Source organism: Eptesicus fuscus, chromosome 5 (assembly GCF_027574615.1).
Source record: "Eptesicus fuscus isolate TK198812 chromosome 5, DD_ASM_mEF_20220401, whole genome shotgun sequence".
Classification (NCBI taxonomy): domain Eukaryota; kingdom Metazoa; phylum Chordata; class Mammalia; order Chiroptera; family Vespertilionidae; genus Eptesicus; species Eptesicus fuscus.
In genome coordinates this window covers 45,327,185-45,340,953 of record NC_072477.1, presented here as the reverse complement: position 1 = coordinate 45,340,953, position 13,769 = coordinate 45,327,185, and the positions used below count along the sequence as shown (strand labels likewise).

The following is a 13,769-nucleotide window of genomic DNA, read 5'->3' as shown; positions in this document are numbered from 1 at the left end:
GTAATCTTCTTGAAAAGCTTGGTCTGTGTACCTAGTGTGGGGCCAATGCAGGATATGTAAGGACTTTCAATAGATGTTTAACATAAACCTTAAAATCAGTCTTTTTTTCTGTGGAATTTGAAGTTAGGAGAATTAGCAGGACATGAAAGTGCCAAGGATTAATTAAACATTGGAAAAAGCAGCTCATGACATCTGTGTCCTTTTAAAAAAGGCACTGCATTATGGACACACCACCACATTGGCATTCATTTAGTCCTTTTGTTTTATTCAAATGCCAAAACGTAAGTTTCAAGATACAAATCGTAGTTATACTCAGTTGAGTTTGATTTAAAAACATTGATTATGTTTCGTTAACTTCCACACCAATGTGAGCTGTTGTGACTAAAACGTCTTGGAGTCCATTTCTGGAGGATTACTCTTAATGTATTTAGTAGCTACTTCAATTTTCACTCTACAAAAAGGAAAATAATGATGTCATAAGAGAAAGGTAATGAACAGTTATAATATGAAAGACTTCCTGAGAAAAACTTTAACCATTCCTATGGAGACTAACAAGGATACTTGTTTCTGTTCCAGTGTTTAAGCAGTCAGACTTAAACACTCTGCAAAAGTGCATTTCTGGTTCTACCTCAGCCATAGATATCTCACATCCCTTACTACATCATAGAAAGCCCAACTCTTCAACAGGATTTAGAATTTGCTAAAAGCTTAAGGTTCTCTTCCTAAGAAAAGGGTGGTAAAAGGAAAACTATAAACCAAAAAATAAAAACATTCATAAACCAAAAAAATAAAAACAAACATTTCAATGTACTTTGATTTAAACAATTTCAAATAAGTTTGAACTGAATAGTATAAAAAATTACATCAATATTATAGAAGGGAAGAAAAAGCTTAAAAGGTACCCAAATATTTTAATATTTATGCAAACAAGTAATTTTCATTTTTAAGTCCCTCAAATTTCCCCCACTGTTTAATTATATGCAGGTTGGGGCAAAAATAGTTTTGCAAGGTTTACAGTTGTATGTGAAAGTTTACTCTTGTATTATTATTTATTAATTATTGTATTGTTTTCCATATGAACTGTAAATCTTTTGCTCCACCCTGTAACAAGGATTAATAACTTATATTGTAGTGTGACCATATTAATTTATGCTGATAACAAATCAGTTTTCTTTAATGTTCAATGAAGCCAAAAAATTAGACAAATATCCAGCACACAGAAAAAACAACCAAAAAACTAGCTGAGTATTTTAGGTAAATGCACAGTATTAGGATATTTTATTTAGTTCAGCACATGGCTGTTATAATGACTGATGCTGCATACTCCTTTTAGAATTAGATGTCTTTTTCTGAAGATTTAAGGCAGACTTCAATTCCATCTGCTCACTCCTGGTACTAAAATGCATTAAAGATGGCAAATAAGTCAGACAAATCAGAAGAGATTGGCCTTTCTTATAGTACCAATTGGGAAGTTAGTGTCATGCATTAGCAGGTAAGACTAAGAATACAGCTAAACAAATCATTAAAATATGGTTCTTCAGGGTACTTTCTCCATGAAAATTTCAACTACTTGGAAACTACCTCTTCCAATGTTTAAGATAAATAAAATTCTAATATTTTTCAGGAAACAAATATGGGTAAAAAAGATTAAAGAATGGTATCTCAATCTTCAATTTTAAAGAATTTATTTTCCCATTTGTAGAGTAACATTATTGTAAAATCCACAGTTATTGCAACATCTGCATTGCTTAAAAGAACTCCTTAGAATTTTGTTTTAGCATATTTTTTTAAAAACTGAACCAAGATAATGTACATTTTATCACTGAACACTGTGTCATTAAAGTCCACATAATGTCTTTTGTACCAATCAATGTGATGTTACTTAATATACATGATCTGATTTTTATTCTAAAGGCTTCTGACCATGTATGATATCCAAGACAGATCCAACGCTTTTAATGTCAGACTGTAGAGACAGTTATGACCCTAACCACAGAAGGAAAAGCTTTATATACAGGACAAAAGTCTGACAATTTAGCTGTTTGCAGCATCTGCTTGGCGAGGCCATCCTTCTTCTTCAACTCCAGAATCATACTCCTCTTCAGAGGATTCTTTTGTTGGAGCCCTATAATAAAAAACCATAATTTTTTTTTTAAATAAAAATGAGGAGTAAACATGATTTCTAGGCTCAACATTCTCCTTAACAAATGTATTACTGAAATAAATTGACAATAAGCCTTAAAAAAAAAATCCATTTTGCCCTAGCCAGTGTGGCTCAGTTGGTTAGGGTGTTGTCCGGTGCACCAAAAGGTTGTGGGTTCCATTCCTGGTCAGGGCACATATGTAGGTTACAGGTTTGATCCCTGGTTGGGGTGCATGCAGGAGGCAACCAATCGATATTTCTCTCTCACATCAGTGTTTCTCTTTCTTTCTCTCTCTCCCTCTCCCACCCTACCTCCCTCTCTAAAAACCAATGAACATGTCCTCAGGTGAGGATTTTTTTTTTCCAGCAAGTAGCTAGAGCCTATTATTTCAACTCAAATGCTTGACTTTTAGCATATATCTACAGTAAAGATTAAGCTCTGACCAAATCTGGTTTAACTCAAATTAATCAAAATTATGATCAGACCACTACAATTCCTTTATATAGTAATGTCATTTAAAACCAAAAATAAAAGGTGTTCTTTGAATAACTAAAGTTGTTCAAAATCAATCAACTGCCTCCTAAGTTATCTCAGAAGATAAGCAAACATAAAATATTAACATACCTTGTGACAGTTAAAACAGAAATCTAGTTTTTGTGTAGTAACATTAATGTCAAGCACTAAATAATTATTTATTGAATAGATCAGGTCAGTAAACTACAGCCTACAGGCCCATCATCTGTTTTTGTAAATAAAGACTTAGTGTAATAAAATATATTTAAAAAAAAAAAAAAAAAAAGCAAAAAAAGCCGAAACCGGTTTGGCTCAGTGGATAGAGCGTCGGCCTGCGGACTGAAAGGTCCCAGGTTCGATTCCAGTCAAGGGCATGTACCTTGGTTGCGGGCACATCCCCGATGGGGGGTGTGCGGGAGGCAGCTGGTCGATGTTTCTCTCTCATTGATGTTTCTAGCTCTCTATCCCTCTCCCTTCCTCTCTGTGAAGAATCAATAAAATATATTTTAAAAAAAAAAAAGCAAGACTTAGTGTAATACAAACATCTTCATTCATTTACAGACTGTCTATGGCTGTTATACTGTGAGTAGTTGCCAATATAGACTTATGGCCCTAAAATATTTTGCCCTTTACAAAACATTTTTGCTGACTCCTGGAATAGATAAAGCAATGAAAGATGTATCACATTTGTCAACTGATATGATACAAATGAGAGAAAAATTATGTCCATGAAGTTTTGGTCTTGTGAAAGACATAAAAGAAGTCCTTCACAAGTTACAGAATTAACAGTCAAGTTCACTTAAATTTTTTCATTTGGATTACTTTTATGTCTCTTTAAATCTTCTTCCTTAATGGAAAAAGTAGAGGCCAATTTTGAAGATCAATTTTCAAAAGACTCACAAACTATCCTATATAATAAAGAGGTGATATGCAAATTAACCCTCACACCCTCACAAGATGGCTGCCTATGATCAGGCCAGCAAGGGGGTGAGGGACAACCAAACGACTGAATAAGCAGGCTGTGTGGGGCAACCAGGCCAGCAGGGGGGTTAGTGAGGGACAACCAAACGACTGAGCAGTAGGCTGCGTGGGGCAACCAGGCTGGCAGGGGGGGACAGTTGGAGGCAACCAGGCCAGTGGGGGGGGGGGGGAGGCCAGTTGGGGGCAACCAGGCCAGCGGGGGGCAGTAAGAGGTGACCAGGATGGGGGTGTGTGAAGTTGGGGGTGACCAGGCCAGCAGGGGGGGCAGTTGGGAGCGATTAGGCTGGTGGGGGGGGGGCAGTTGGGGGCGACCAGGCTGGCAGGGGGGACAGTAAGGAGTGACCAGGCAAGCATGTAGAGGCAGTGTGGGACGATCAGGCCGGGGGGGGGGGGGGCAGTTAAGGGCGACCAGGCCAGCAGGGAGGGAGTAGTTGGGGGCGACCTGGCCGGCAGGCAGGTGAGCGATTAGGAGCCAGCAGTCCAGGATTGTGAGAGGGATGTCTGACTGCTGGTTTAGGCTCGATCCCCGGGATCAGGCCTAAGCTGGCAGTCAGACATCCCCCGAGGGGTCCCGGATTGGAGAGGGTGCAGGCTGGGATGAGGGGACCCCCCCCCACCTCCATGCGTGAATTTCATGCACCGGGCCTCTAGTTATTTTATAAACCAAAATGAGAACATTTTTCTACAGAAACCACCCCCTATGAGATTATTGCTTCCCTTATGAATATAAGGATTTTTATGCAATTTTTATGACAAACGAATAAATTACAGCACTGAAGAGCTGTTCTTAAATTTTAGATATGTTCTAGCTTGACAGAACACCTTACCGGATGTATCCTGGTTCCTTTTTTCCTTCTACTACTTCTTTGTCAACCTCCACACATACAATATCAGAATTAGGGACTTCGAACATTGGTTCTAATAATAGCTTTTCCTAAAGAGACAAAAAATAATAAATGGCATGGAAAACTGAGGTTACATATAACATACTTGTATTCCACAAGCCACAAATCAAAGTCATTAACTAGGTAAACATTACTGAGTCCTATTATGTACCAGGAACTGAGAGTTGCAAAAGTCAATGTAAAAGTTTTTATATTCATATTAAAACAGCTTCTAAATAAATTCAGAAAGAAGTCATTCTATAAGGTAAGCTATTTGTCTGTACTTCTGCCTACTTAAGTCACCATGCACATACAAAAGGACTACATACTTTTGGATTCGGATGTTTCTCAAAAGCATTCCTGGCATATTCTATCACTAGTCTTACTTCAAAAATGATTAATCCTAAATCATCTCTACCAGGCTCTTCAATTTTTACCATGACTTCAAATAAGCATTAGTCTCAAGTGCTTCAGCAGATTTAAAGTTGTTTACTAATGCCTAGCTGATGTGGCTCAGTGGCTGAGCATTGGCCTATGAACCGGGAGGTCAGGGTTCGATTCCTGGTTAGGGCACATGCCTAGGTTGCAGGCTTGATCCCCAATAGGGAGCATGCAGGAGGCAGCTAACTGATGTTTCTCTCTCATCACTTATGTTTCTGTCTCTCTCTTTCTCTCCCTACCGATCCCTCAAAAAAAAGAAAAAATCAATAAAAACATATTAAAGAAAACTTTATTAAAGGAAACTAGTTTCGCCTACAAGTTGGGGCTGGATTATATTCCATTTTAAGGAAAATTTGACTTGACTCAAACTAATCAAAATTATGATCAGACCACAATTACTTTATATAGTAATGTCATTTAAAAACAAAAATAAAAGATTGTTCTTTGAATAACTAAAGTTGTTCAAAACCAATCAACTGCCTCTTAAGTTATCTCAGAAGATAAGCAAACATAAAATATAACATACCTTGTGACAGTTAAAACAGAAACCTAATTTTTGTGTAGGTAACATTAATGTCAAGCACTGTGTAATAAATATTGGTTGAGTACAACAAATTTCTTATAAAATGTCAACGCTATCACCTACTTTTCTAGTGTGTATTTTTTATATAAATTTGTCCTTAATCAGTAGCACCTAAAGTCTAGGTCTTCATTAGACAGTGCAGTAGAACCTCAGTTCTCGAACTTCATTCATTCCAGAAGGCTGTTCAAGAAGTGATTTGTTCTTAAACATAAGACGGGAAACCATAAAAATACTAGAGCAATCCACAGGTAGCAAAATCTCAGACATATGCCAAAAGAAATTCTTCACTGACACTGCCCCTAGGGCAATGGAAGCTAAAGAGAAAATTAACAAATGGGACTACATCAAAATAAAAAGCTTTTGCACAGCAAAAGAAACCATCAACAAAACAACAAGAAGGCCTACTGCATGGGAGAACATATTTGCAAATGGCATCACTGATAAAGGTTTGATCTCCAACATCTACATGCAGCTTATACAACTTAATAAAAGGAAGATAAATGATCCAATAAAGAAATGGGCAACAGACCTAAATAGAAGCTTTTCAAAAGAAGACAGAAGGAAGGCCAAGAGACACATGAAAACATGCTCAACGTCACTAATTATCCGAGAGATGCAAATCAAAACAACAATGCGGTACCATCTCACACCTGTCAGAATGGCTATCATCAACAAATCAACAAACGACAAGTGTTGGCGAGGATGCGGAGAAAAAGGAACCCTCGTGCACTGCTGGTGGGAATGCAGACTGATGCAGCCACTGTGGAGAACAGTATGGAGCTTCCTCAAAAAACTGAAAATGGAACTCCCATTTGACCCAGTAATCCCACTCCTGGGAATATATCCAAAGAAACTAGAAACACCAATCAGAAAGGATATATGCACCCCTATGTTCATAGCAGCACAATTCACCATAGCTAAGATTTGGAAACAGCCTAGGTGCCCGTCAGCAGATGACTGGATCAGAAAACTGTGGTACATCTACACAATGGAATACTATGCTGCCATAAAAAAGAAGGAATTCTCATCATTTGCAGCAACCTGGATGGAATTGGAGAACATTATGTTAAGTGAAATAAGTCAGTCAATGAAAGAAAAATATCACATGATCTCACTCATTTATGGGTAATAAAGAACATTATAAACTTGAACAAAAAGATAGATACAGAGACAGTAAAGCATCAAACAGACTGTCAAATTACAGGGGGAAAGTTAGGGAGAGGTGGGGGAGATAAGAGATCAATCAAAGGACTTGTATGCATGCATATAAGCATAACCAATGGATGCAAAACTCTGGGGGGTGAGGGCATATATGGGAGTGGGGTGGGGGGGGGCAATGGTAAAATATGTACACATATAATACCTTAATTAAAAAATTGGGAAAAAAATAAAATAAAAAAAATAAAGTTTTGAGGCTTGATCAGAAAAAAAAAAAAAAAAAGAAGTGATTTGTTCAAAAAATGGAATCATTTTTTCCCATTAGAAATAATGCAAATTGAATTAATCCATTCCAGACCCCCAAATAATTCCATTTTATCCTTTCTTATATACAGTACATGTCTAATGTACTGTTTAATCTATAAATAAACACTTCTTCAATTTATCAAACCACCCCCTACTAACCTTAAAGGAACCACTTTCAGCACTTGTTCCAGGGGTGTCTTTCAGGTCTGTATGCAGCATTTTTGCTTGTTCATATATCATTGCCTCCTAAATGCTGTCACTGGCTAATTGCTTTTCATTTATCCAAATCAACAAGTTTTTCTACCTGTTCAACTGCCTGTGTTCAATGTTTCTTTCACACCCTTAGCAACATGAGCACTCTTGATGGTCTCTTTATTTTTTAAAATTGTGCTAATTGTTTTTCTGCCAACAACGAAAGTATTCTCTCTCTCTTTTGTTTGTTGCCTTCGAGACACTTTTTGTCATGCTGCGGTATCAGCATATCAGGTTTGATAACTAAGACATTTTTTTTTTCTGTGAGTTTGGTCCAGAACTGAACTGTTCAAGATGAGAGATATCCGAGAAACGAGGTTTGACTATATAATCTCAAAATGTCCTACTGAGATGACAGAAGTAATATTTAGCAGTGAAATCCTTAAAAGAAAATAGGAACATGATTTTTCTTTGGAAGCATGTAGGGAAATAGTAACACACTGTAAAGCCAGACTGTGCAGGTAGGGGAGAGAGCTCTAAAGAAGAAAGTGGGTTGTGGCTGAAAATAGGCTGGGTCTCTAGGATTTGTTACAAAATAATTTAGGGGTATAGGATCAAGGTATTTGCAAATAAATTTCAAGCAAACAAACACAAAAATGAGGATTTCAATGGGTCTGAAAAGGCACTCTGGGGCTTAATCCAAAGGCCTGTGTAGAATTTTCTGAAATTCTCCCTCCCTTGATCCTGATTTTTCTCTATTTCATTAATCATATTATGTGTATCCTTTGTTGCAAATATCTTAAAGTTTCTTTTTAGAAAGAAGAAAAATATAATTTACTATGACAATTTTAAAAAACCCTAAAAGCACTTGGGCAACTCTCTGGATATATTTCCAAAGGAAAAACATGGAGTGTTAATATTCTCAAAACTAAGATCAATAAATAATCTAGTTTTTGTAATAACAACACCAACTTACCATTATGGACCGAAGACCTCGTGCACCTGTTTTTCGTTCTAGTGCCAATCTGGCTATAGCTTTCAAAGCATCCTCAGTAACATTCAGTTCACACTAAAAATAGATTTAAAAGAAATAAGGACTTAGATAATACTTGCTATTTTCCTAATATAACCATATAGCATTTGATCTATTATCTATTATTACCTACCACCATTACTAGTCTATTTAGAACAAAAAGGAACCAATGCCCAGACCATTTACAACACAGTGTATGCACATTGTGCTAAGGGAGCACCAAAGTGGGGGTATCTAAGTAAGACCAGGGGACCAAGAAGAATTTTAAGGAGGGGTATAAGATAATTAGCTTTGTGTTTATTCATTCAATAAATATTTATTAAGAACTTAATAGCTGTTTGGTGGGCACTGTGCTTAATAATTTAAAAACGGTACGATCTGGAAGTAAAGTGGAAGATAATGATGGTGGTGATGGTCATAAACAGATTTGAGACAGGGAAACTGACCAATTAGGAACCAAATGCATGGATCAAGGTGAAGAATGATAAAGGAGCTTGAGTGGAGGTAGTGGCAATGGCAATGGAGAGGAGACTAATATTTAGAAATACTAAGTTAATAAAAATATCAGATTGACTATGTGGGTTTGAGTGACCTCCAGGTGCCTGGCACAGAGAAGGAGATGTGGGAGCTAATAAAACTTTATAGAAATAACTATATAAAAGTATGTATACACAGTATAACACAATAAAAGCATTTAGAATGTCAAGGCTGAAAGGACAATCCTATGTCTGGCTTGAGGGGTTTAGAGTAGGATGCTGGAATAATCTACAATAATCTATAATAATAAAAGTGTAATATGCTAATTAGACAGGATGTCCTTCTGGACGAAGCTGGGGCTGCGCGGGAAGCCTGGGGCCTGGGTGACTGCTGGCAGCCAGAGGGAAGCTGGTGCTGGCAGCTGGGGGAAGGAAGGCCTACTCTTACACGAATTTCATGCGTCAGGCCTCTAGTATATATATATTTATTTATCTTTAAACTTTAAACTACAATGAAGATTTTAATTGTGACAAATAAAGCCAACTCCTAAATGTCTAATATAACAAAATATACCTTCTGATTCCTAGATCTATATTTAATGAGGAATAGGCTGGTATTCCAGATGAACATGACTACTTTCTTAGTTTTTACTAGAGGCCTGGTGCACAGCTTCATGCACTGGTGGGATCCCTCGGCTTGGCCTGCAGGGATCAGGCCAACACCGGCTCTCTGACATCCCCTGAGGAGTCCCGGATTGCAAGAGGGTGCAGGCCAGGCCGAGGGGGGCTGGGGAGGGACTTTGGGAAGGCTCCAGGGCATGTCTGGCCCATCTCGCCCAGTCCCAATCGGTGGGACCCCAGCAGCAAGCTAATATACAGGTCGGAGCATCTGCCCCCTAGTGGTCAGTGCATGTCATAGCGACTGGTCGAACAAATGGTTGGACACTTAGCATATTAGGCTTTTATATACATATAGAAGATGCAAATATATGCAATTTCAATAGCAAAAAAACATAAATTAACTAAGTATGAAAAATAAAAATCTAACCTTATCCATGCTGAATAAGGCCTGGTACTGAGGAATAACAGCATTACGTGGCTCAGTTAGTATTTGTACAAGTGTTTTCTCATCTAGGCTATGTAAAGGAACTACCACAGGCAACCGTCCCACAAACTCAGGAATCATGCCAAATTCAATGAGATCTCTGGCTTCTACATGACGTAATAATCGATCTTTTTCTTCAATGTCTTGGTGAGTATTTGATTCGCCACTTCGATTGGCAAGGTCTGCAGCAGCTGCAGCCCTTCTGCCTTTTCCAAGATTTGATGGTGTTCCAAATCCAAGATACTGCCAAAGAACAGATGGATGTTATAAATAACAGAATGAAGTTGCATTGTACTAAGTACTTTGCATGCATGTCTCATGTGATCTTTGCAACAGAAGAAATTTCTATTATCATTCACATTTTACAAATAAAGCAAATTGGTCTAGAAAGATTAAGTACTTTGTCAAAGCTCTTGTTGCTGAAATGGTAAAGGCAGGATTCGAACTCAGGTCTACCTACCTTCAGAATTGAGAACCTGTAATAACCAACTCTCAAAGAATGATTTCTAGTAAAGTAGATAAGTAAGAAGTCCCTTAGAACTCAGATAATGATGTTTCAGGGTTTTTCTGAGACCTGTGAACTAGTGTGATTTCCAAAATAGGTAAGAACTGTGAAAATGGAGACAGTAATTATTGTGTAACCAAAGTTACTTTTATACTACTATAAACAGGAGTAGTGCCTACAGAACAAGCAGCCTGATAAAGAAATTATCTAGCCCTAGCTGGTTTGGCTCAGTGGATAGAGTGTCAGCTTGAGGACTAAAGGGTTCCAGGTTTGATTCCCGGTCAAGGGCATGTGCCTCCGTTGCAGGCTTGATCCCCAGTGTGGGGCGTGCAGGAGGCAACCAATCAATGATTCTCTCTCATCAATGATGTTTCTCTCTCTCTCCCTCTCCCTTCCTCTCTGAAATAAAAATATATTTTAAAAAATTATCCACAAGGGTCTTAAGTCACTCCTAAGCATTCTATTAAAATCATTTGGGGTTGCATATGTCAACCTATGAATTAGAATAATTTAAGATTGGATTTTAAAAAGAACACATAAGGATGACATCAAACAAGAATGCTAAGTTTGCTGCAAAAGGTTGGATCTCTAAGGTGTATGGCTCTTGCTTCAGTCAATATAAAAGAACTATACTCTAGATAATTATTAGAAAGCTTAATTTTGATATGTCATATAGCTTCTGTCAAAAGTATAAGCACATGATGTATGAGAAAACAGAGTAAGTTAAAAATCAATTCCTCTGGCCTGGCCTGTGTGGCTCAGCAGTTTAGCGTCGACCCAGTAACCAAGAGGTCACCAGTTCAATTCCCGGCCAAGGCATATGCCTGGGTTGTGGGCTCAATCCCCAGTGGGGGATGTGGAGGAGGGATCTGATTGATGGTGTTCCTCTCTCATTGATGTTTCTATATCTCTATCCCTCTCCCTTCCTCTCTCTCTAAAACACAATAAAAACATATTTTTAAAAAATCAATTCCTCTGATTCTCTAAGTTGTGTACATGAACAGTTAGTGTATAGGAAAGCAAAATACCTTTCATTCAATAATTTAAACACTTATTAAGCATATTTTATATATAAGCTTATCCTATCTAATAAAAGAATAATATGCAGATGACCATCACTCCAACACACAAGATGGCTGCCCCCATGTGATCAAAGATCCTGCCCCATGTGGACACAAGATGGCCAGCAGGGGAGGGTAGTAGGGAGGGACCAGGCTTGCAAGGGAGGGCAGTTGTGGGTGATCAGGCCAGCAGGGGAGGGCAGTTGGGAGGGACCAGGCCTGAAAGGGAGGGCAGTTAGGGGCGATCAAGCCTGCAGAGGAGGGCAGTTAGGGGTGACCAGGCTGGCAGAGGAGGGAAGTTGGGGCAAACAGGCTGGCAGGGGAGCAGTTAGACATCAATCAGGCTGGCAGGGGAGTGGTTAGGGGGTGATCAGGCTGGCAGGCAAAGCGGTTAGGAGCAATCAGGAAGGTAGGCAGGCGAGTGGTTGGGAGCCAGCAGTCCTGGATTGTGAGAGGGCAGTCGGACATCTCTCGAGGGGTCCCAGATTGGAGAGGGTGCAGGCTGGGCTGAGGGACAAACACCCCCCTCCCCGTGCACGAATTTCATGCACCAGGCCTCTAGTCTAGTAATAAATGTATACATATTTTATGTAAATATAAACATTAAGCAATTACTATGAAACACTGGGTATACAAACCTGAACACAGTCCTTACCCTAAAAGGGCTTATTGAGAGTGAGAACACATGAAGGTATTAAAGTATCGTAGATGTAATAAAGGACAACTGTACAGGAAACAATGGTAGTGGAAAGGAGGAAAAGGCATATACAGGGGAATGAAGGTAGGAGGTGATTAAGGAAGCCTTCACAGAGGAAATGCCTAATCATTTAACAGACTGAGTCTTAAAGGTTGAACATATTTGCCAACTAGATTGAGGCAGTGGAGGCATGAGCTAAAGGGATAAAATTTAGGACTACAAGCACTTTGATATGGTTGGAATACAAGTATATTATTTAACACTAGAGGCCTGATGCATGAAATTCGTGCAAGAGTAGGCCCTCGCAGCCCTGGCTTTGTCTGGAAGGTCGTCTGGATGGTTGTTACGCTGTTCGGCCATTTGGTCGATTTGCATATTACGCTTTTATTATTATAGATTATTATAGATAGATTGTAACCCTAGCTTTCAGTGAGGGTTGATAAAACAAAAGCCACATTAATGTGTTTAATCCTCTGTAAAATCCCTGTTGAAGACCCTTATGAAAAGGAATTTTCATAAAGATTTATATGAAAAACTTTTTAAATCTTTGTCTCTCCTCAAGACCTCATATGATCTAAACCAGGCGTCCTCAAACTACGGCCCGCGGGCCACATGCGGGTGGTTTTTGCCGTTTTGTTTTTTTACTTCAAAATAAGACATGTGCAGTGTGCATAGGAATTTGTTCATAGTTTTTTTTAAACTATAGTCCGGCCCTCCAATGGTCTGAGGAACAGTGAACTGGTCTCCTGTTTAACCCTTTGCACTCACTTGCTTTTTTCTCAAGCTGCTACCGACGCTAACCGTGTCGAGTCACACTCGACATCCGAGTGCAAAAGGTTAAAAAGTTTGAGGACCCCTGATCTAAACCTTCCTTCTACATTCTTCTAATCTCTTTTCTCATATTACTTTTAACTGTTCTTTTCTACATGTTTTTAGCTTCAAATTCTTTTTTGAAATTATGAATTACAATTAAGTATCAGAACATGGTCCCTGCCTTAGGTCACAGAATTTCAAATATAAAGTTATCTTTCTCTCTCACACACACACACAGAAATAACATCATTCTAATTTATTTGGCTAATTTATGCAAAATTTCAAAAGCAAAAAATAAAAACCAACCAAATTAAGAATATGAAAACTCTATCCATGCTGAGTAAGGCCTGGTACTGAGGAATAACAGCATTACATGGCTTTGTTAATATTTGTACAAAAGTTTTCTTATCTAGACTATGCAAAGGGATTACCACAGGCAACCCTTCCATTAGCAGCATTGTATTTTTATACTACTAAACTGCTACTGAAACTAGTGCATGCAAAGCCAAGGAGAGAGACTTAAAGCAAGTGATACAGCAAAGAGCTGATTTATGATATATTCATTTAGGTAGAATATTATGTTATGTAAAAGGGATGATTTGTGGCTAGCCATTATATAAAACACATGGAAAATACAGGTCTTGCCAAAACCGGTTTGGCTCAGTGGATAGAGCGTCGGCCTGCGGACTCAAGGGTCCCAGGTTCAATTCCGGTCAAGGGCATGTACCTTGGTTGCGGGCACATCCCCAGTAGGGGGTGTGCAGGAGGCAGCTGATCGATGTTTCTCTCTCATCGATGTTTCTAACTCTCTATCCCTCTCCTCCCTCTCCCTTCCTCTCTGTAAAAAATCAATAAAATATATTTAAAAAAAGAAAAG

The 13,769-nt window shown here is 38.6% G+C and overlaps 1 protein-coding gene across 2 annotated transcripts in view; it reads right to left on the bottom strand.

Moving 5' to 3' along the window:
* Positions 1-244: 244 nt before the first annotated feature.
* CLPX (caseinolytic mitochondrial matrix peptidase chaperone subunit X) overlaps positions 245-13,769 on the bottom strand; it is a 45,271-nt gene continuing 31,746 nt past the window's right edge. Inside the window, exons 11-15 of one of the 2 annotated variants that reach the window (XM_054716136.1) lie at positions 9,760-10,059; positions 8,179-8,271; positions 4,466-4,572; positions 2,032-2,125; positions 245-451 (exon numbers count right to left, since the gene is read on the bottom strand). In XM_054716136.1, coding sequence (XP_054572111.1) covers positions 2,035-2,125; positions 4,466-4,572; positions 8,179-8,271; positions 9,760-10,059 — 591 coding nt within the window. In that variant the 3' untranslated portion in view covers positions 245-451; positions 2,032-2,034. Of the gene's footprint in view, positions 2,126-4,465; positions 4,573-8,178; positions 8,272-9,759; positions 10,060-13,769 lie in introns of both variants that reach the window. The other variant, XM_008139118.3, reaches the window with a different exon arrangement.